The following is a 23636-nucleotide window of genomic DNA, read 5'->3' on the forward strand; positions in this document are numbered from 1 at the left end:
ATTCTGTGTGTGTTTTTTTCTCTATCTCTTTTTAAATAACGGTATGGTTAATATACAACACCTGCAATCGTAACTTCTCGACAAAAAAAAAAAAAAAAAAAAAAAAAAAAAAAAAAAATCGTGTTTTTCCGAGCTCTGCAGAAAGGTCTGAGAAGATGCGAAGTTGCGATTGACAATCTCATCGCACGTATGTAGACCTATCACAGGGGTGTGCACTGTTTGCTTGTGACGCTTAGACTGGTGACGGTATTTGCTACGGACATGAAGAACTATATACCAGTTTCATAAAATGTGCAGTTTTTTTCTAGTGAAAATTCGAGTAAATTAAAGGTCGAATATCTTGGATATGGGGTAACCCATATTTATTCTTGTTACAACAACCGTCAATGCAGACATGGACAAGTTCATTGGTTACTCTTAAAGGTGACACAGGTTAATCTTTCGTTAACAGTTTATTTAATGATCTTGTGGCAAATCACAATCACACGGAAATCTTCTTTATCATTTATTATGGCGATTAAAGGCAAATAACAAATCCTGAAATCCACAAGGGTTAACAATAACAATACCACATTGGCTAAGATATTCAGAATGTTTTCTGATATATACTTAATCTTTTTTCAATCTAATCTCAATCTAATCTATGATCACATGCAAAAAATGTCACTGATATACTACTTATATACAGTACTATAATACTGATGGAAACATCTACATGTAGAAATAGAAAGTTCTGTAAAATTCTAGGTCATCATATTCTCACATATCTAGAGAATTCTTGGTTATTCATTCAAGTAACATGTAGAACATTCTAGATTTCACATAATTAAATTAATTCATTAAATTTTTATAAAAGTTCTTGAAATTGCGACTATTCGCAACAGATCTGCCTACTTTGAGTGATAGCGCTTTCATAGCAAAATTGGTAAATTTTATCCCCGATTGGCCTATAGTTTTATCATTAAATAATCGGGCTATTTCGATACATGTAACCCATAACGACTGGGACTTGACATCTGTACTAGATTTATACGGAAGATATTCTATCATTGGAAAGATAGATGGTACACGTGTAGCACAGATCTGTAGTACAGATTTTTTTTTATGTTTCTCCCTTTCCCCCACATGAAAAAAAACGTTGCTACGGGCCTTTATCAACAGATCAAGCTATATTTGGATTGCTGTCTATCAAATTATTTCGCGAACCTTGATGCACAAAACTAGTGCCGGTAAACATAATAAAACTTAGTAGTTGAATAAGTTTTTTTTCTACATGTATATAAGTTCTTCCTACTTATTTAAAATGCTTGTACCATAGAATTTTGTTTGTATATATAAGGATATATGTATAAAATAGAAATTCAGATTTTGTTACGCCAAAGAATACATAAATACGATGTGCAGATTTAAGAGCGAGGTTTTCCAATGATTGGCATATTCTAATTCGAAAAGGGCGAATTGTTCTAAGGGCAAGTTACTCTCTAGTAGCACTGGTTCTCTGCCCTTGATTCCATTCGCTGCCGCTAGGAATTACGCGCTTGCGCCCGGTAACCAATGTCAGGGTACCAGTCTAACTCTCTAGCATTTTTGCGCATGTGTAGCCTGACGTAAGCCCATGGCACCCGGTTTAACTCCGCTAATATATTTTCTGCGTGGACCTCAGGGTCCACGCAATAATATCACATTTTCGTCACTTACTATCTAGTTATACTTCGTAAATATTCATTAATGCATATTTTTTGCCATCGACGTGGTGAAATTTGTGACTACTGAAAATAGATCCGAAGTGTTTGAGCACACTACATGGTTAAGTCTGGCAAACTTCCGATGTACATGTACCTTAGTTATCATATTGTTCCGTGCGATATAGCATTTGTGCAAATTCTGGTTATAAATGCAACAAAAAGCTGTGACCTACCTTTCGGCGGATTTCCAATCGAAGAAAATCGTCTCCCCCTGGCGTTAAAAGCGACTCCCACAAAGTAACGGTTTGACACGGTGTTACCCCCTACGATACTTTCTTACGTGTTTTGATCAGTGTTCCCGATCGCGCGTATACAGGGGTGAGGAAAGTAAGTAAAAGATGACCTTGTACCCCTTCCCTCCTGGGAAACGCGGACCTCTGTTTAGAAAGTAGGAAGAGACATTTACATGTATATATGATAGGGCTGTCACGGTTCCAAAATTTTTCGGGTCGGGTCGGTTCTGTAAATTTTCGGCTCGGTTTCGGGTTTTTCGGGTCGGGTATTTACATCTATTTTAAACCTTAATTTCATGAATTTAACTTGAAAAATCTTTATTTGTTACATTAAATTTACATTGGAAACAAGTCTTAACCATGCGAACGTCTAGACATCGGTGACTTGACCTACTATTAGCCACAACCTGACCATTCCTGTTTGATAATTATCTAATACCAGGTACTTCCGTGACAAGTGTTTTGTCATGGAATGAAGGAGATTTCAGTTGTGATGTTTATTTATCACTGTTATCGTCATCATTCCTTTGATTTCGTATTGAACAGTATAAATAATTTAAAAAAAATTCAGAATCCGAATCTAGACTGGTATTGCCTGTCTCTAACGTAAGAAATGTATATCGCACATATCAGACAGGAAAGGCTAGTGTAAATTCTGATCATATCTATATTTGTATGACAAAACGAAATTGTTATCGCACAGTCTAGCTACAGTAGTTTTCCCAGAATGCCCGACCGTGAAGTCAAGCATGCGTATTCCAGAAATATAGACTAACGTAGTTGCTAGGGCTCGAGAGCGCTAGCAATTACAACAGTTACCATCTTCTCAGCTGTCAAAATCATGCCGACATTCGCGGGATTAAAAACGAAAGTTGATTGGTCAATTCCGATCAAAATTAAGACGAAGAAAAAATCGAGGCGGGGGTAAAAAATCGGGGCGGACGGGGATGAGAATCTAGGATTTTTTTTTATTATGGACTTATTAGCAAAAGAATCGGATCCCCTGGACAAGCCGTAGATCCGCCCTTGTCTCAATTAAGTTTTATTGCACTGTAAAGTTTTGATCCTGTAACAAACAGGTACATAGTATTTTTTTTTTTGAAAGGGGTGATCATAAGATTTATTTGACAGTTTCTTTGGAAAATCTTTGACAAGCAAAAGTAGATAATCTTATTTCGTGGGTGGATGGGTTTAGGTTCAAACGTTTTTCACTAACAAATTTCCAAGCAATGTTTATTTGATAATACTTCAGCAAAAAGTTTGAAGGGTGAAGGGGGGGGGGGGGCTTTCAGAGAACATTTTCAAAAGTAAAATGTTATTTTTGCAAAAAAAAACCTTGTGGTTGCTAATATCTCCATATTACGTCTAGAATGGGAAACGGTTATACGTGCCTGATAAACCATCAAGAAGATTTTTTTTTTAAATTGTAATCATAGCACTCGACTTTTAACCTTATCGATAAAGTGATCAGTATTGTTTTAAAGCTTATCAGGTAAATTTAATCCTGTGCAGGTTTTTGTGTCGTTAAATTTGTTCGAATATGGAATTTATGATAAATAAATATAAATAAATAAATGTAGATACACACATTATACGTATGTCACTCCGCCAGAGTTTGTTGTCTCTTTCTTGATGAGGCCTCGACGGGGAGTTTGATATGTGTCGGGTATTTTAAATCTATATTTATCACCAACCAGGAATTAAATTACAGATCTCGTTTAAGTCTCGTTTCGGACATTCCAAAGTCTGTCACCAATGTCATTGAATGATTTATAGAGCTTTCAGTTTCAGAAAAACTTGTAAGTATATTAATTAAAAAGAAAAAAATCATTTTTTTTAATAAGGTACATTTAAATTCGAATGTGGTCACAGTAGATACATGTGTGTTAAGCGGTAATTGATGTACATTGTCTATAAATAATTTCTCAAACCAATTATAATGATACATGTATAATATACATGTATATTATTTTTACAGGATATGAATTTAATGCTCCTATAGCATACAATTATCAAACATGCTCTTGGAAAACAAATTTTTAAAGTACATTTTTATCATTTTCAGAATGGATATTCCTCGCAGAGCCCAACACTTTTTAGAATGTGACATTGAAGAATGTGACAGAAACTGTGAATTCTATTGCAACACTTGTCATCAAAGATTGTGCAAACAATGCAGAGATGAGCATCTGAAAGGTCAAGAAAACAAGAACCATGAGGTGGTCCTTTACCAGCAACGCAAACGACAACTTCCTGTGGAGAAATGCAAGATCCACCCCACTAAAGATGTAGACATGCTCTGTAAAGAATGCCAAGTTGCAGTCTGTTCCAAATGTGCCACACAAAGAGAGCATTGGGGGCATATATTTACTGATCTAGAATCAATTTATGCAGAAAAATATGCAGATTTTCAAGAGGAAATTTCCAAGATCCATGAGTATTTTCTACCCACATCACAACATTTACAGGAAGAAATTAAGAAAGATTGCTCAGAAATCAAAAACATTATGGACAACCTCAGAACATCCATGAAGACTGAAGGCGAGTCCCTGAAAAGTCTGGTGGACATAGTCATATCTGAGAACATGAAGCAGCTAGACCAGATAGAGCATTCACTGTTAGAAGATTTAAACACCCATGACAAGACAATGGATGATTACAACACTTATCTTAATACCCTTGTCAAAGAGCTCCACAGATGCCTGTCCTCTACAGAACCCCAGAAATTAATGTCTGAGAAGAAACCAAAGATCCGATCCATACCAGAGACAACAAAACCAGTCACACCAGGATTTACTGCTGGTCAATACAGCAAAAGTGTTGTCATCAAATTACTTGGTAAAATACATGTCCCCAACACTAAAGCGGAGAAGAGAGAAATAAAGCCCATTGAAAGTGTCTACAATACAGCAATGAAACCTACACATAAACAGATGAAAGAAGACAGAAAGAAATCTGACAAGAAACAAACAATGTCTCTATCTGCCTCTGTCACCAAGGTCAGGGAGTTCACTGTACCAGGTGTTGATAATGCATTCCATGTATCACCAGATCAATCAGACAGACTCTGGACCAGTGACAATTATGGTAATCTTGTTCAAACAGATCTACAGGGGAATGAAGTACAGAAGATAAAAACCAATGGTGGATCTGAAGGTTACCACACGGTGACACAGGACGGGGATCTGATCTTTACAGACCAAGACAAGAACATCATCAAAAGGATAACACAGGATAATAATATCACTGAATTCATTAAAATTGGATACTGGATACCATTCAGCATACACTCCTCCCACATCAACAGGGACTTACTGGTGGGGATGAAGACTGATAAAGAGGCTAAAGTCACCAGGTACAACAAGACAGGAAAAGAACTACAGAACATACAGAGGGATAACAAAGGACAGGAACTGTATGAACTACCACACTACATCACAGAAAACATCAATGGAGATATCTGTACTTCAGACTTTAGAAAGGGAGTAGTGGTGGTGAATAAATCAGGTCAACACAGGTTCTGCTACACAGGTCAGGAGTCAGGGTTCCGTCCCTATGGAATCTGTACTGATGTCCTCGGTCACATCCTGGTGTGTGATAGTTACAGTAACACTGTTCACCTCCTTGATCAGGACAGTCAGTTCTTGTCTCTATTACTCACACAACAACAAGGGGTATACGCTCCCCGTAGTGTGTGTGTGGATGATGAGAAAAATCTCTATGTAGGACAATTAACCAACACACTGACAGTGCACAAGTATCTCCAGTGATTCTTATTATGTCGCAAAGACGTGTTAAATTAAACTTTTGAAAAACAAGAGTTAATTGTACTTATAGCCATCATTTTTGTTACTTTGTATCCAATTCATGACTCTAATTTTCATATAAAAACATGTTTTGAATCACATTAATTTACAAAAAACAATTTTTAATTAACTATTATGTAGAATCTACTGTGTATATGCTTGATCATATAAAAGAGGATTTCATTTAACGTACCAGTACATATGTATTAAGGTACACAATTTTGATTTTATTGTTAATTAATCAGTATTGTGACACGTCCAAAAACATGTTTTTTTATAATGTTAAGAAAAATTGTTCACTGAATTGTTTGAATCTGATCATAATAAATGTTTCACAGAAGAGTATACTACTAAACCAACAGTCATTTTATTTGGCATTGAACTCTAGTACAGTATTGCTTGCAATTCAATCTAAAAAAAAAAAGAAGTCCATTTTATCTCGTTCTTTCTTCATCTACTAGTCGATCATGGAATTTCATCAAATCTGAAAAATATACTTTTTACCTCCGAAAACATAGAGCACAAGCTTGCCTATATGTACATCTGAGATTTTTATACACAAGATGTATACTGGTGCATGAAATATATAGATTTGGTATGTAGGTAGAAAACTAAGAGCGAAATGAAAGATGTAATTTTAATTATATTGCATACAATTTTACCTGTTATAATAAGAGGCTTTTGAATCTTTCAAACTAACAGAGTTAATGTGCAGAATACGATTGCAAACTATTATCAAGCAGACCCGTAGGAAGCAAATTCAGTTGGGGGGGGGGGGGGCGCAACCATACATTTTCAGTTGATCATGACAGTTGAGGGGGTACTACCAAAAACTTCCTGACAACCAAAAAAAAAAGTCAGCAGACGTTCTTATTCAGGGGGCACCGGCATATAGTATCCATGACTAAAGTAATCTATATATCGGCAAAATTATTGGGGGGGGGGCGTGTGCCCCCCTTCCGGTTCCTACGGCCATGTCAAGACTATCTGACAGCATCAAGAGTTGGAAAATCTGCTACATAAATATGCAGGTTACTACAATATTTTTTTATAATTTATTTTTTTGCATTAATAAAAATATAAAGCTAAAATTCAACATTTTCTTGAAGGTTTTACAGTTCAAACATTGGATGGTGAATTATCAGAAGTAGGAAAAACGTTTTTATTAAAAATTATTAACTCCCATAAATATACTTTGTCTAGTACAATTACTTTGCTTGAGATTTTTTTTAATTGTTGTACTATATTTAGTTTCTTCTTTGTATGGGTAAGGTTGTTAAACACTGATATAAAAATGATATCTTAAAAAATACTGAAGACTATACATTTCTTTTTCTTTTCTGTTTTTTTTTTTTTTTTTTTTTAATTTCCAGAAAATGATCCTGGATCCAGAAGTCATCAAAAATTAATAGCAGCTTCGCTATATTTTTAACCTATATCTTCCACAGTTAAGTCAGGGAAGTTATCAGCTTTCTGGAAAGGGTGGTGCTTGGAGGATGTGGAAGGGTATCTCCTCGATCCTCTAAGCCATTTTTTTTAAAACAAAAATTGACTTTTTGGTGGGTTCTGAAGCATTCTGGAAGTCTTTTTAAAAAATATTTATTAAACTATATCTTGCAGTATTATTTTACACAGTAGAAAACTGAAATTACAGTGTATTTTGTTCAAATATGATATTTTGTAGGGTTTTAAAATTTTTATTTTTTTTAAGGGCTACATTTTCACCCAAGCAAAGGCCAAGTAGCTTGAAATTGCTAAAGTTATATAGGAAATGTCATGATAATTAATAATCAGAATAGCTAAAATGTAATAATATACAGAATCAAGAGGTCCACGGGCCTCAATGGTTACCTAGTTCTTTTTTCTCGTGGGAGGGGGGGGGTATAAATTCTATTGCATTTATTATAAATGTCAAACATTAAGAGCCCGATTGAATTGTTGTCTGATGACAGACAAAAAGTATATGAGGATGTCCTTAAAAAATAGATAAATTATATGTATAGTATATATTGTATATGTTTCTATTACAACTATCATTTTGTAAATTTGGCATTTACTTCCCCCTAGTAAATTCAAAACATTTTTAGTGAAGAGGTCTCTTTTATTAAGTATAATAGAAATCTAATTCAGATTTCTATAATTACACTTAATAAAACAGATTTCTTCACTGAAAAGGTTTTGAATTTAGTAGGGGGAGGTAAATGCAAAATTTACAACATGATGCAATCTCCCATTTTTAAATCAAACTTTATCCTTTTACCACCCTGTATCACAGGCACTTGGGGGTATGCCCCCCTTTTCAATTTTTTTCTTTTTAAATCTGGGGTCGAGTCACCTTTTTCCTATTTTTGTATTCTGATATGCACTATATGTGTTATCAATAATATCACTCTTTTGTCTAAGCTGTTTTTAAATGTATCGTTTTCGACTGACACATAAAAAGAGAGAAGGCCTGCAACTCTTTCTCTCTTTTTTTATGTATCAGTCGAAAACGATATATTTAAAAACAGCTTATAGAGATCGACAAAAGAGTTATATTATTGATAACATATAGAGAATATTAGAATATAAAAATAGGGAAAAATGCGACTCGACCCCAGATTAAAAAAGAAGAAAAAAAATGAAAGGGGGGGGGGTTTCCATACCCCAAGTGCCTGTGAACATAATAAAAAATAAATAAATAAATAATCAATCAAACAAACAACATATAAATAAATAAATTCGGGGAAAAACTGACAAAAGAACAAAAGAAACCAACAATAGAGAAAACATACAAAAATGAAATTAAGCTACAAAATTAAATTCAAATACTTAATCACATTTATTGATTCAATTACATTAATTTTTTTCTTACTGAATTTCACCTGACAACTTCACTGTAAGATTATTTTCTTCTTACAATTTTGTCGCATGACAAGAGGGCCATGGGTCACAACGCTCACCTGAGGTATGTTACTGATGTCCTAATAAATCGACCGTTATTTTACATCTACATGTATCTATTTTAGGAATGACTCTAATTCTTGGCCAAACTATTCGAGTATAACCTGGTTTGGGTCAGTTTACGCTTTATAAGCCGTGAAGCGGATTATAAAACAGCGTTAACTGACCCAAACCAGGTTATACTCGAATAATTTGGCCAAGAATTAGAGTCATTCCTTATAATTTAGTTTTAAAATCATTAAATAACTATGGGTGTAAAATTTCGTTGCTTTTTATTAGTTCAAATTTACCGCTCAATAATACAACCATAACGGAAGTAACGGAAGTGATGGGAAGCGAGGGGAGGTAAAAACTGATACATAGGCCTAGCAGCCTTGTTGTTTGTTTACATGTGGTAAGATCGAATTATTGTTTGAAGTTAAAGGTACATTTATTAAATGTTATATTTTCCATGAATCCCGAGGACTGGAAATGAGAGGATTGTATGGATACAGATGATTCAGCTGGTTGTCAGGGGTGTGTGTCCCCATACCGGTTATACAGAAATAATTTGTGCTCCTTTTTGGATATTAACCAATCAGAGGCTAGAATACAAACAAAATTAAATTATCTCTCGATCGATACTACTTGCCCTCTGATTAGAGTACTGTAAGTAGATTCTGCAGCTGATTAAAAGGTAAAAGTAAAAGAAAGTCAAGAAATCAACAGAATGAAAAGGAAATTTTATTATAATATAATAGTAAAAATAAAAGTTTAGAAAAAAATATTCACAATATAAGTGATAAAAGCAATTTTATGTAATTATGGTCTGAGGTGATTCAGTTTGCACACCTCCAGTTTGAATTTCTCATTGCAATATCCCTACGTAACTTTCTTTTTAAATACAAAAACCCAAGACCATTAATCGCCCAGAAAGTTCACTTTTGAAAAAAAAAAATGTCTCTGCAGGGTGTTAAATATTCAGTCCCTTGTTTCTATCTTTATGGGGAGGAACGGATACATTAAAGCTATATATGGCGTATCTGAGCTAAAAAAAAATAAAAATACGAGATTAAGTGTACATCAACATGATATTTGTTATTTACGTTGAAATTAAAATTTTCATCGATTTGACGTTTCTGTAGTTCAAATGACTTTAAACTGTGTCTGATTTTTAAATGCGGAGTCGGTAAATAAATCGGTTATTATTTTAAATCTCTGATATCTATGAAACACGATTGATTTGAATTGTGTAATTTACAGGAAAGTCCTATCATTATATAAAGTAATAAAACAAATAGAAAGATCTTTAGTCTGAATTTATCAAAAATACGCCATATATGACTTTAATGAATAACATTTACGTCTATGGGGGGGAGTACTTGCAAATTTAAGATAAAATGATGTAGTTTATAGGGAACTGAAAACTTTTTTTTTTATTTTTAAGTTTTGAGATGATCAAAATAAGCGTGTTAGTGACAATGAATTTAGCAAGGTGCTTCATCCGGGTTACTCGTAACCAACAACAATCAGTATGGCGGCGTTCATCTGGTAAGCACCCGCGTTATTCACCAAAGTTATGACACTGATTTATCGCTAAACTGCATACCCTGAAAGGTACAAAATGGATGAAAGACATTGGTGGATAGCTGGTAAAATCCAGGAAACCTTCAGAATTGGAGGATATGACAATCCAACATTGCTCGAGGATTTTATGACCGAAGAGACCACATTGAATAAAATCAACCGTTTTTTGAAAGCAGGTGGTCCATGCAGGTTGTTCTTTACCTGCGCAAAAGCCGAAAGTGGCGTATTGTCAACCAGAGAACTCAATGTTACTGGAACGCTAGCCGCACTGAAAGATGTAGATTTAGATAAAGTCAATATTTTGTATTTTTTGAGAAATAGAGTGGATAAAGATGTTGATACAGTACGGTATGAGAGAGATATTTTCTGTGGCGAGCTCAAGCACAATACAATTGAGACTCTGGTCACCCTTCTGTCTGACGTTTATAACCCCCTGATAAAAGCCCAGAAGGAGTGGGGTGAGTGCAATATGGAGGGACAGACCAACCTGAGTCACAGCATGGACAAGTTTCTGACGGCCCTGAATGAGTCTACAGCCTCCATGCATCACTCAAAGCAGCTGGTAATGATGATTAAAAGTGGCATTTTTCTTCATTATTTTACATTATCATACAAAGTTTGTATATAGAGTACTTTTGTGACATTGAAGAAAAGTAATAAATGTAGATGTTTTAAATTGATGAATAGTTGAATATTGAATAAAATTTTAATCATAATTTAAATGTTAACTTATTTTAAATGTCATATCTGCTTAAATTTTTGTTTTATAAACATAGCTGTTGGAATATATTCTATAAAAAAAAATTATGTATTGAATACCAAATATTGCATATAAATTGACAAAACGGCATGATTGAATGAAGTAAAAACAAAAAAAAGTTTTGATTTTGAAGGGAAAAAAAAATTAATTTGAGAACTTTAGATATTTAAAATATCTACAATATTTTCCATGACAGATGCTGAAACAGCCCGAAAACATTGTCCTGAATGACTTCAAACAGCATCGTGCCGCAGCCCTAGATGCTCAGCTGATTGGTCAGTATGAAGAACTGGTAACAGATTGGATCAACACCATAGAGACCATGCTGAATGACACATCAGACGAAAGGTACTTCAAAATCTACATCATACAGTCATGTGATTCATAATTTACAAGCTCCCTTACCTTTGAAACAATATCACATCTTTCTCGAATTATTTCTCAGCTTTTTTTCATCACCTTTTTATTGACAAGTTCTTTGGGTGTGTAATTATTATAATGATGTACGTATTACTTTTTTGTCCAACACATGTCTCCCATTCTTTCCTGTGTCACAGTGATTCTTTCTCCTTGTTTATCTAAGCACCAGTATTATGGTTATTAACAGTTATTAAACTAATTTATTCAAAGTAAATTAATACTGTTCTATAGAGTTGGAACGTTTAGCTATATAGCCATGCACACAAAAATTATAATTTATCATATGATATGGCATAATACATGTAAATTTATTTGCAATTCATCTGTTACTTTATATATATATAATATATGTTCAAAACTCTTAATGAGTAAGTCAAACTGGTTTGTTTTAATTGACATTCCATTAAGTATCTGAATTACTTGTGTGACATTTTTCTTTATATATTTATTTTTTATTTACAATAACCTGACTGAGAGTAGGAAATACTCTAGTCCCAGTACTTTTCAGTGCATTAATTTATAATTTTGTATCTGATGAATAGAATTAATTATTCTTTATCCAACGTTTTATCAGGTAAAACTAGTATCTTTTTTCAGTGATACTCATTTGCTAATCTTACAATTTGTAGGACAGTTGTCTTTCCTGATGAACCGCCAACATATAGGTGAAAAATAATAGAAATTTTGTTAAATGCAGTGATCAGAAATCTCTTAATGAGCTGATTTAAAAGTAGTGTTAATAGCTTTGTATTTATGTTTAATATTTCTTACAATTAAGTGAGTAGAATTATTGATCAGTGTGTGACTATAATATTGATTTTAACCATTTATTAATGAAAAATGTGAAAAGGAACAAATTTTATGTATTCTGTTAAAGGTAATAGCAGATTGAATTTAATTTGTTGGGGAACTTAAAATGGTCAATGTTTGTTTTATGACTATTAACATTGCAATCTAATGTATGTGTCACTAATATAAGATTGTTCAACTAAATTTAATTACCGTATTTCAATTGGGGGAAGGGGGAGGGGGGGGGCAGTAAAAATCTTGGAAAGAACATCGTACAGTGCCAATTAAGATGACTAAATATTTTATTGGGGAGGGTTTAAAAATGTTGAATTTTTTTAAGGAATAAAAAATACATGGTGTCAGGTTTTTTGTTTTTTTTTAATCTTGATGATATACGTAATTAATGTGCATGTACAAATATAAGGATATATAGGCCAATACAAGAGAAATGTTGACCTTGACCTTTCAGAATGTCTGACCCAAGGTAAAACTTATTGTGGAATGTCTTAACTAACAATAATAATATTAGCTTCACCATTTGGAATGTTGTTGGTAGGAACACCATACTTTTAAATAAAGTCATGTCTGTTTTTGGAAGCATGCATTTTACCAATTAAACCACAAATTGTTATACATGCAACCTCAAATATTTTTTTTAGCATTTATGTTTGGATATTTTTTTTGTTGAATGTATGATTTAAGGTAGATATAATTGCATAATTATACTGTTTCAGAAAGTAGGACTTCTATTTATAGCGTTGTGCATCTTAGAATGTAGTTTTAATAAAGTTTTGAGATTTGGAAAGAAAAACTTAAAATTTTTTGAAATTCTGAATTTCTTTAATGAGAATAAAGTACATGTAGCACAGTACCTTATGTGAAATTCTTATAGCACACTCAGTTTCATAGATGTTAACTCCTGTGCAGTATTTATTGTTAACACTATAGTCCCTTAATCTTGTTAAAAAAAAAATTTTGTTAATTGTTTAAATCAAGATCAAACAGAAAATTGTTTATGTCTTAATGTCTTAATGTGTTTATGTCTTAATTTTACAAATAAGTTGTAACTCTAGTAGCAGAACTCCCATAGGTATATATATATTTTCTGTGTGTATTAAATATATATTAAGTAAATATACAGTATTTTGATAATATTATGATACATGAATATTTAATATTCATGTATAGTATAATTATGGCTACCCTGTAAATTATATACCATAATTGTACACCATATTAGTGCAGAAAGAATTCTTAAGAAGCTTAACAATTTCAAGTTGAATTTAAAAAAAAAGCTATGATTACATGTATATCATGTCCATTTGAATTGAATTCCTTAGTCACTCAGTGTGTAATGCAACATTGAGAGAGAGAGAGAAAGAGACAGAGAGTGCAGTGTATTTATAATGCTTTTATGAGTGGGAACAAAATAATAATTATGATTTTTTCCCTGAAAATCACAATAAATTTATCCTAAATGATATCAATTTTTCTGGGATTAATTTCAGATTTATGGATCCTAATGCTGGTCCACTGTCAGAGTTGGAAAGATGGCGTCGACGTCAGCGGTTACTGACCAGCATTACAGAACAGCTCAAAAGTAAAGAATGCAAGGCTGTGATTGGTGTACTGATAACTGCCAAGTCCAGGTTACTGAAGAAATGGAAAAATGTGGATGCTCAGTAAGTACAGCTGAACTTAAATATCTCCAATAATAATATCTGGAATACCATGGATATGTCAAAGTGATTTGGAAGTCTCAAGCTTTTGTTCTTTATTCCAGACCTGAAGTTATTCTTCAGGGGGATTGAAATATATCATTACAATAAATGATCAAGTTTCTCTTCTATATTAAGTGCTAATTTACATACTTAAAATGTTTTCATTATAGAAAGAGGTTTAATTTAACCATTTTAAGAATATTGGAATGTTTAGGGTTTAAAGAAGTGAGATTATGTCCTGCTGTCCCTGAAAATGTGTCAATTTTAACAAATACCTGAGATTTGTGTTTGTATTACAGGATCACTGATGCCATGAATGACACCAAAGACAAGGTCAAGTACCTGGAGTCTCTGAGACGTCATTTTGATCAGCTATACCAGGATGCAACACCGGCCTCGATCATCAACAACGCCATCCCCGGAATTGTCAACAGCGTGCGTCAGATGGATTCCATCTCTCGGTACTATGCCAGAACCGGTTTTCTTGGTATTGTATTTACCAAGATCACAAACCAGCTGGTACTGGCCTGCAAGGAGTACATTAAGAACTGTACCATCACGGCCTATGACGGGGATGAACTGTGGGTCAGGATCAAGGAGGAGATAAGGAATAGGGATTCCCTGCCACTCGTGGACCCCCAACAGAGACTGCTCAGAAACCAAGTGGAGGCCAAAATTAAGGTAAACTTTAAGATATGAAACTGTTCCTCTACAGTATACTTAATTAAGTGTAAACTTAATTCAAATTCCTTGGTCATTTTATTCAGGTAAAATATTATTGCATGCACGGTTGAAAATTAAATTCGATGTTTTTAATTGTTTAAAAGATAATGAATGTTCATTTTGACTGAAGTATTGTCCCAGGATTAATCCACATATATATATTATTGAAAAAGTCAAAGGAGTATGTTGAGATCTAGAATATTATTAATTTTTGTTTTGTTATCAAACTGTTTTGAGAGGAGCAGACTAATGTTAACTCACTAGATTAATGAATATGTTGGTGTAATTTTGGATTAAAATATTTACAGCAACAAGGAGCCCTGACAAGAGGAAAGACAAAGGAAGGCAAAGATCTTGGTTTACAGGATGACAGTTTGTATGGGAGACTGAAGGCGTGCCTGACCCTCCAGGGGTACTATAGAGAGACCCTGAGGTCACTGAGAGACTCCCTGGGGCAGACCAACAATATGTCCCACTTCCCCTCCCTCAGCAGTGTGGGGGGACCGGGAAGCTTCACCACCAGGTAATTCTTTGTGTGTATATATGACTTTATCATTGGGATATGTACAAATGTATCAGTAGGATGTGAATAAATGAAAGACTAGGGGAGCTGTTCATGTAACAAAGGAATGTAGGTGTGGGGGGAGGGGTGGTTGTAGGTTGTTAAATTCAAGAGGATGCTGAGGTTAAAAGGGGGGAGTTAAAGTAGATGATGGGAAGATTGAAATACATTTACATACAAGTAAAATGTTATGCAAAAATACTTAAAATTTGAGAGAAGGAAACACATAATTTGGGACAAAATTTCATAGAAAACTGAAATCATTAAATAAGGTCTAAAGGACTAAGTGAATCAAGTCCTATGCAACTATTTTAAGTAATATTATTGTACGTTTAATTTGTATATGATTGTACAAATATTTCAGCACCAGCCTTTTTACACTAAAAGTATCAAAGTGCATATTAAATTTATTCTGTAATCTGATAAAATGTTTGGAAGAAAGCAAGACAAGTTATCTGTATGGTGAAAAATTATTTCTCATTACAGGTCAAAACCAAGCAATGCCTCCAGATCAGGACCGTCCGTGTCTCCTAAGAAGGGGATATCCTCTCTGATGACCAATGACGCGGGTCACGGCGTGTCGATTGCTGATGAGGACGCCATCATGTCACACATGGACAGCTTCTGTAACAGGATCAGACAGCTGATTGACGTCATCAACACGCTCGCACAGTACAACAAGTAAGAGAAAACAGATTTGTTTGCACTAAAAAAAAAAATTGCAAACATCTTAAATTCAAGTTCAAGTAATGAAATTTATGAGCAAGTTGATACTTAGGTGAAAACTAGTCTACCATGATAATTAAATCTTATTGTCCATCCCTTTTAAATGTAGATTTTGATGATAGATGTAAACAAATGAGATATGATTGATGAATATCACATATATTACTTGTCAACAAGTAATTCTTGAAATTAGTTGAATAGATTGCAGTATGTGTTCTAGGCTTCACGGTCAGTGTAAGCCCTTAATAAACATTTGAAAGAATATTACCTTGTGTTTAATCATTAAGGTTGGCTACAAGCACAATTGGTGTCCCTAAACCCAGAAAGGAGGACCTCGTGATAGATGATGAAGATAGTGATGAATACAAGTACAGGAAGTTCCGAGAGAACAAAGCCAACAAATGTAAGTACTGATAGTACTGAAATACCAACCAATATAAGTACCAGTAGTACATGTACTGAAATTACCCATAGCAAAAACACCAAAAGTAAGTACCAATAATACTGAAATTACCTATTATGCAGAAGAAATCTGTAAACAAAAAAGTAGATAAACTTGCCACATTTGAAAAATAAATGAAGGAAGGCAACATGAAAATTTTTGTTAAAAAATCAAAATAGCCAAAGATTTCATTCTAATTAAGTAGATTGAACATTTTTTTTCCCCTCAAAAATTACAGAATTTTCATTATGAAATATATTTATGCTCACCTTTTATTTTTCAAAAGTGGAATATGATGATGATGACAATGGCAATCAAGGACTAGCGGGCACCATCGCTATTCCCTCCCCAGAGAGGAGCGGACTGAGGGCCATCAAAGAGGATGAGGAGAACCAGGAGGACAACATCTCAGAAATCGAGGAGCTCGAGGAGAAGAAGACCAAAACACCTGCTCCTGTGGACAACGGTGATGATGTGTTCGAGTCCGTCAACAACAACAAGGGGCTGAACGAAAATGAACTGGGAGTGCTGAGTTAGTAATTATGATTTTTACAAACAAGAAAAGTGATATTGTTGTGTTGCTTGTCTTCAGAAACAGACTGCTAAGAATTCTTTTTTTCTGATATCTGTCCTACTGGATTGAGTTACACTTTCAAACATAAAGACTTATCATTATGGAAAAAAAAAACATTGAAAACTTTAAGTTCCTGAGGGATTATATTGGTTACAAAATTGAGAACTTTAATTTAATGGGGGACTTTGATTAAAAAATTTAAAATTTACTTCAGTTGGAATAAAATAAGCAAATTTTTTTCAAAATTACTGTTTTAATTAAGCTATACTGAAACTGAATGCCAAATTATATATGAATAAGTAATGTGAAAAAAATAAATAGAAATGTTTATAAAAGTCTTAGTAAGCTTGTAAAATGATTAATAGAAATGCTGCAAACTGTCATCTGAGTGTTCTTGGTGTGTATTTTGGAGATTTACATACCACTAACATCCAACATCATTGTAAACAAAGTGATCAGTTGTATTGATTTTAAAAATTGGTCTTACATTTCCATCAACAGGACGGTACTTCCCAGAGGATGAAGAAGAAGAAGGTCCCAGTATATCAGCCATTATTTCACAACACCTTCAGCAGATGACACAGGCCATGAGTGACAACGTCACCACCAAAACCATGCTGGATGTGGAATCCAAGGTAATGACCTTTGACCTTTGTAAAACATGATCAAATTCTTAACTTTAAAAAAGTAGGAGGTTTGATTTTAGATCAACATAATAAAAATCTGTTTTAAAAATAAATAAAAAAACAAAGCATGTTTGCTTTAAGTGATGTAAAAAGAAAGCTGACATTGGTTTTTTTTTTTTTAACTGTGATGGGTGTGGTAGTTAATTTTTTTGATTTATGCACCAAAACTCTTTTTCATTAACATTCACCAAAATTCTTGTTCATCTTGTTTTTACAACTGCAACACTTGGCTTCAGTGGAAAATGGTCTTGAGGAAGTATTTTATATACTACATGTATTAGCACACGAACACTGAAGAAAATTCTTTTAAATACTTGGAGATGAATTTTAGTGAGTTCTTTTTCTTCAGGGATCTGTCACATCACTTTTAAAAATATTTTTAACACATTATGTAATGAACTGTACTAATCATGACCTATAAAAGCAAGCACCCTTTTTTCACAGAAACGTTACTCAGGCATGCCAGGACTGGTAAATTTCTTTGAATGTTTATTTTTTACATGACATTTTAGCAGATATAGGATTTGTTATGAAATATAGAAGTCATAATGTGTCAATTGAAAGTCGTCCTACACCCAACAAGCTAGATATAAAGATTGGCATGATGGTTACATGCATTGCATGAGGGTTTACTTTATAGACATTTGATGGTATAAAATTTGCATAGTTCCCTGCATGTTTTAATTAGCATTAGATTATAAGCTTATTTGTAAATTTATTCATCCCCTTACTCTCTGATCAGAAACCTTGCTTTATTTTGGGTAAAAAAAAGACAGCATGTTTTTATTTAAAAGATTTAGTGCTTATTTAGTTCATTTTATTGATGAAGATTGGAACCTTTCATCTTATGTCTGCTATTTGTTACAGATAAAACTGAAATTTTTCTGTTTCTCATCCTAATTATATCTTAGGATGAAACAGCATGTTGATATATGTATTTGTAATGCTGAATGTATCATATGACATAAAGCTTCATCATATTCCAGAGACCATATTAGATGAGAGTTTGTTTTCTATGTTTGCAATATTTATATTTCTTGTTTGTTGCACACCTTTTGACTATTTTGCATCATTAGAACAATATTTTGCTTTAATAATTATGTAGACATGATCGACATATAAGAATTGAAATTCAATCTTCATTCATCCAGAATATTTTCATTAGTACTTATATTCTTTATGAAGTCATTATTGAGTATTTCCTATGTATGAAATCATTTAACAGTTGACCAGCAGTTTAATGTTCTGCTTTATTTCAAAAATTTATTCTACCTTTCCTAGATGTGTCTTATTCAAACTACATTTAATTTTAAGTCATAATTCATATGTTCAATGTACTTAAAGATTGTCATGCAGACCCACATATGTATGAGATTGCACTTATAAAGTATCAGGACTTAAAATCATGCAAGAAACAACACACTTAAAAATATACATGTTTATCAACATATTGGAGAAATGGTTAATTCATTACCAAACATGTCATTTCAGTTATAGGTTATACTGTATTTTATATTGTGTTTCTTTTTTACAGGACAAAGACAGATTTGAGGACTATTATACCAACTTTGCACAAATATGCACTGACCTAGAGACTTTCCTTGCTGCATACCTTCATGCAATATTTATTTCAAAAACAAAAACACAACAGGCATTGGATACAATCACAAGGTTTGCTGACTTAATTTTTTTAATTTCCAAAGTTCCTGTACTTTTACTATCAGATAAAACCTTTGCTGATGATATTTTAAGTCTATTAATTTATTTTAGCAGATAGAAAGAAAATGATAGAATTTTTCTTCTTTTTTGTAGATTTACTCCAGTTCAAAATAGACCAGGAATCAGGGCCTGCATCTCTGAGAAGTTTGTCGAAATTTTCAACTGGTATGAATCTGACTTGGAAGAAGTTCACCAAATTTATGAAGCTCACAAGGTAAAAAACAAAAAGGACAGAAATAAGAGTTGCATCTGAGAATTTCTTAGGCATCATGAAATTAATTTAAATTTAACAACTGAATCTAATTTAGATTTTCTTTTATCGTTTAGAACAACCCACAGTTGGTGAGAAATGCACCCCCAGTTGCTGGAGCTATCCATTGGTCTCGACAGCTACTCAAACGCATTGAAGACCCCATGAAGATTTTCCGAGACAACAAGGCAGTGAATCAGTTGGGCGATTTTGGCCGGATAGTCCGGATATACAATAAGCTTGCCACTGCCCTGGTGACCTTTGAGAGCCTATGGTTTACTCAGTGGAGGAATAGGATTGACCATGCTAGGAATGGTCTTAGAGCTACCTTGTTTGTACACCATCCTACCACTGGTGAAATTGTAGTCAATGCAGATGAGAGGTAAGAAAAGGGGGAAAAATAGTTGCTTTTAAAACTTTCCTCATTGTGAAATTTTGTCCTGCTATGATAGCAAGCAAGATTTCTTTAAATTCATGCCCAGACTTACTTAATCAGTACAAAATCTGAAAACAGTTTGAAAGAGAAAAAAAATTAAAAGTTCTTGTTTCATCCTTTCATATTTTTAATTAACTTTTGAATTTCTTACACATATCAATATTTCTGTGACACTGTAAACAAGAAATATTTCTTTTTAAAGAGTGTTAGAACTGATCCATGAGGCAAAGTGGCTGACTCGGCTCGGAATCCAGATTCCAGATGCAGCCATAGCCATCATGCAGCAGGAGTCCAGATTTAAGGGCTACAAGAGCCATCTGGAGCTAGTTTTGAATGAGTATAAAGAAGTTTGTGAGGCTATTCCAGAGCCACTCCAGAAACTGTTTGCAGCCCATATGGATCACGTGGAGCAGCAACTCCAGCCTGGACTCAGCACACTGGCCTGGAACAGCATGAATATAGGTAAGGTGGTGATCACTTGAATGATGTGTGTTGTACATGAAATACTATAATATGATGTGTAAAATCTATGGAAGGTAAGCCACACATAGATTGAGTTTCTTCTCACAGATAAAGCAGGATTTCAGGTCAATTACTGTTACTGACAGAATATCACAAAAAACTTTTGATTTTTTATTTCTCTGAGTCTGAGGCCTTGATTTTAAAACCGAGTTTCTGTTTTTCAAATAGAGGTTATTAAATTTTTTTGTTCTTTAAATTTGCAAAAATTAAAACAAAACCTTAGATAAAATATTGGGCATGCTGCATTCAAATGTATGGCCAAAAATACATTAATTTCTAAATATTGATATATGTAGCTATGGATCTTTATGGAGACCAAATTAACATCAGGTATATTATGGTATCATTTCACAAAAATATCAAAGATCTTTTGCTTAAAATTGTAACATGTTTGTAGATGCCTTCTTGCACCAGATCCACTCAGCCACACAGAAGCTGATGACAATGGAGGCCAAGGTGGCAGAAATAATGGAGGAACAGGTTTTCTCAACGCTGGATGAAATCAGTAGCTTCTATCTGTTTGATATTGACGAAGCATTTGCCAGATCTTGGGTAAGGAAATCTATCAAATTTCTACTAAGTTTAAATGTTGATAAGGAAATCAGATATTAAGAAATGTTATTTTGTACATGTGAATTGATTTTTAAGTTTAACTTTGCATGGTCATTTTTGTCAACCCCGATATTGCAAGTCTGAAATGTTCAAGTATAGAGAGTTTTTTTTGCATGTGTCTATGTTGCTGCACATTTCTCTTGAAACAGAAAAAAATTATAAATATTCTTTGTTAGCTTGTTAATTCCTTCACCCCAAACCCCCATCCCCCAACACACACATACAAATGCACATTCACTTCCATTGAGAAAAAAATTATGAGATCTTTGTATTTTCTATGTAGCCTCCAGAGGAGTTCCGAGAGGTGATGCTGAGAGGTGCTCAGGATAGATCTCGTACATTGCAGGAAATGGTAAAAACAGTAGCAGACGGTCTACAGAAAGTTGCCAACACCCTGGCTCTCAGGAAGGTGGGTTCAAAAATTACTATTAGGAATAGAAGTGTAAAGAAAAGTTTTGTAGAATCAGTTTTACATGTAGAATTGCAGCATTTCAGTGATAGGTGTATATTTCTGTGAATGATAAGAAAAAGACTGAATGTTGTCAGATTTCTTCAATAGCCTATTGAAATATGTATTCATTGAATAATGTAGATTTCTTTACTAGTAAGTGAATTGCAAGAGTTGCCTTTAATATTTCAAAGTACATTTAATGTGATGGTTTCTGAATTTTAATATTGTCATTATTGTTAACCTCATTTTACTACTATAAATTTGACCAAATGATTAAATTGAAGAGAGTGAGAAGTTTAATACATATATGTATATCACTCTCATGATTTAAATCATACAGGAGAAATGTATATTTAGTTATTAAGTAGGGACAAAATTAATGCTCTTGTTTTGTGTGTGTGATGGATCCACTGATATGAATGTCTAAAAAGCCTTTGTACTAAATACTGAACTAGTGTTGCATTCATTGGGAAACAGATTTATTGATTGTTTACATTCAAAATTCTTTTTGTCTGTTAAGTTACAATGTATAATGTGTACATTTTCAAAAAACTTGTTCAACCGGTAATTTCCTTTTAAATGTGTAAATTAAGCAGGATAAAAAATTTCATTTTGTTTCATAGTAGCATTTACATTTCTGGATTATATATCCTGGCAATCAATATTGTTCGGATCCGTTTAAACTGCAATACAAAAGATAATGGATTTAGAATATTTGCAGTTCTATTTTCTGAAGTGAAGCAATGAAAATATGGGGGAAGGGGGAGGGGGATGATAACTGCAAAAATTACCCATTGTAAAAATTTGTCTTTACTTGAAAGGAAAAGATATACATGCAAATTTTTAGCTCTACTGGTCAGAGACCAGAAGAGCTTATGCAATAGTAAGGTGTCCTTCGTCCGTCTGTCTGTCTGTCTGTAAACAATTTTTCAAACTACTCCTACAGTTTTGATCTGATTTCAGTATAACTTGGCACATAAGTAGACTACATTAAGATACATAATTCTATATATTAGTTTTTGATTTCAATGAACGGTGTTGCCATGGTTTCTAAAAATAGAAATTTCTGTGAAAAACTTTGAAAACGCTACTCCTCCTACAGTTTTGATCTGATTTCAGTATAACTTGACACACAAGTAAACTATAATAAGATACATAATTCTCTTTATTGGTTTTTGATTTCAATGAACGATGTTGCCGTGGTTATTAAAAATAGAGATTTTTGTGAAATATTTTCAAAATGCTACTCCTCCTACAGTTTTGGTATGATTTCAATATAACTTGGCACACAAGTAGACTATATTAAGATACGTAATTCTGTTTATCGGTTTCTGATTTTAATGAACAGTGTTGCCATGGTTACTAAAAATAGAAATTTCTGTGAAATACTTTCAAAATGCTACGCCTCCTACAGTTTTGATCTGATTTCAATATAACTTGGCACACAAGTAGACTATACTAAGATACGTAATTCTGATTTTAATGAACGGTGTTGCCATGGTTACTAAAAATAGAAATTTGTGTGAAATACTTTCAAAATGCTACTCCTCCTACAGTTTTAGTCTGATTTCAATATAACTTGGCACACAAGGAGACTACACTAAGATACATAAATCTTTTTATTGATTTTTGATTTCAATGAACGGTGTTGCCATGGTTACTAAAAATAGAAATTTCCTTGAAATACTTTCAAAATGCTACTCCTCCTACACTTTTGGTCTGATTTCAGTATATCTTGGCACACAAGTAGACTACACTAAGATACATAATTCTTTCTACCAGTTTTGGATTTCGATGAACACTGTTGCCATGGTTACTAAAAATAGAAATTTTCTTAAAATACATGTACTTTCAAAACACTACTCCTCCTACACTTTTTGTCTGATTTCAGTATAACTTGGCCTACAAGTAGACTACACTGAGATGAATAATTGTCGTTATTGTTTTTTG

At 33.4% G+C, this 23636-nt stretch overlaps 2 protein-coding genes across 6 annotated transcripts in view; both read left to right on the forward strand.

Annotated features, from left to right (window-relative positions):
* The first annotated feature begins 4044 nt into the window (after positions 1–4044).
* Positions 4045–5763, forward strand: LOC133200607 (uncharacterized). The gene has a single exon (XM_061336400.1). It carries the CDS (start codon positions 4045–4047, stop codon positions 5746–5748), a length of 1704 nt encoding a protein of 567 aa, XP_061192384.1. The 3' UTR covers positions 5749–5763.
* A 4473-nt stretch (positions 5764–10236) lies between these two features.
* The window catches only part of LOC133200593 (uncharacterized), an 89426-nt gene continuing 76026 nt past the window's right edge, over positions 10237–23636 (forward strand). For 4 of the 5 annotated variants that reach the window (XM_061336381.1, XM_061336380.1, XM_061336382.1 and 1 more), the window contains exons 1-15: positions 10237–10855; positions 11250–11401; positions 13771–13944; positions 14283–14664; positions 15015–15229; positions 15755–15949; positions 16282–16397; positions 16723–16968; positions 17512–17645; positions 19231–19367; positions 19509–19629; positions 19743–20047; positions 20304–20563; positions 21021–21175; positions 21519–21644. In XM_061336381.1, coding sequence (XP_061192365.1) covers positions 10331–10855; positions 11250–11401; positions 13771–13944; positions 14283–14664; positions 15015–15229; positions 15755–15949; positions 16282–16397; positions 16723–16968; positions 17512–17645; positions 19231–19367; positions 19509–19629; positions 19743–20047; positions 20304–20563; positions 21021–21175; positions 21519–21644 — 3243 coding nt within the window. In that variant the 5' untranslated portion in view covers positions 10237–10330. Of the gene's footprint in view, positions 10856–11249; positions 11402–13770; positions 13945–14282; positions 14665–15014; positions 15230–15754; positions 15950–16281; positions 16398–16722; positions 16969–17511; positions 17646–18140; positions 18168–19230; positions 19368–19508; positions 19630–19742; positions 20048–20303; positions 20564–21020; positions 21176–21518; positions 21645–23636 lie in introns of those variants that run through there. The other variant, XM_061336383.1, reaches the window with a different exon arrangement.

This window comes from Saccostrea echinata, unplaced genomic scaffold (genome assembly GCF_033153115.1).
Source record: "Saccostrea echinata isolate AGI-Se365-2 ecotype Australia unplaced genomic scaffold, CSIRO_AGI_Sech_v1 ptg000040l, whole genome shotgun sequence".
Classification (NCBI taxonomy): Eukaryota; Metazoa; Mollusca; class Bivalvia; order Ostreida; family Ostreidae; genus Saccostrea; species Saccostrea echinata.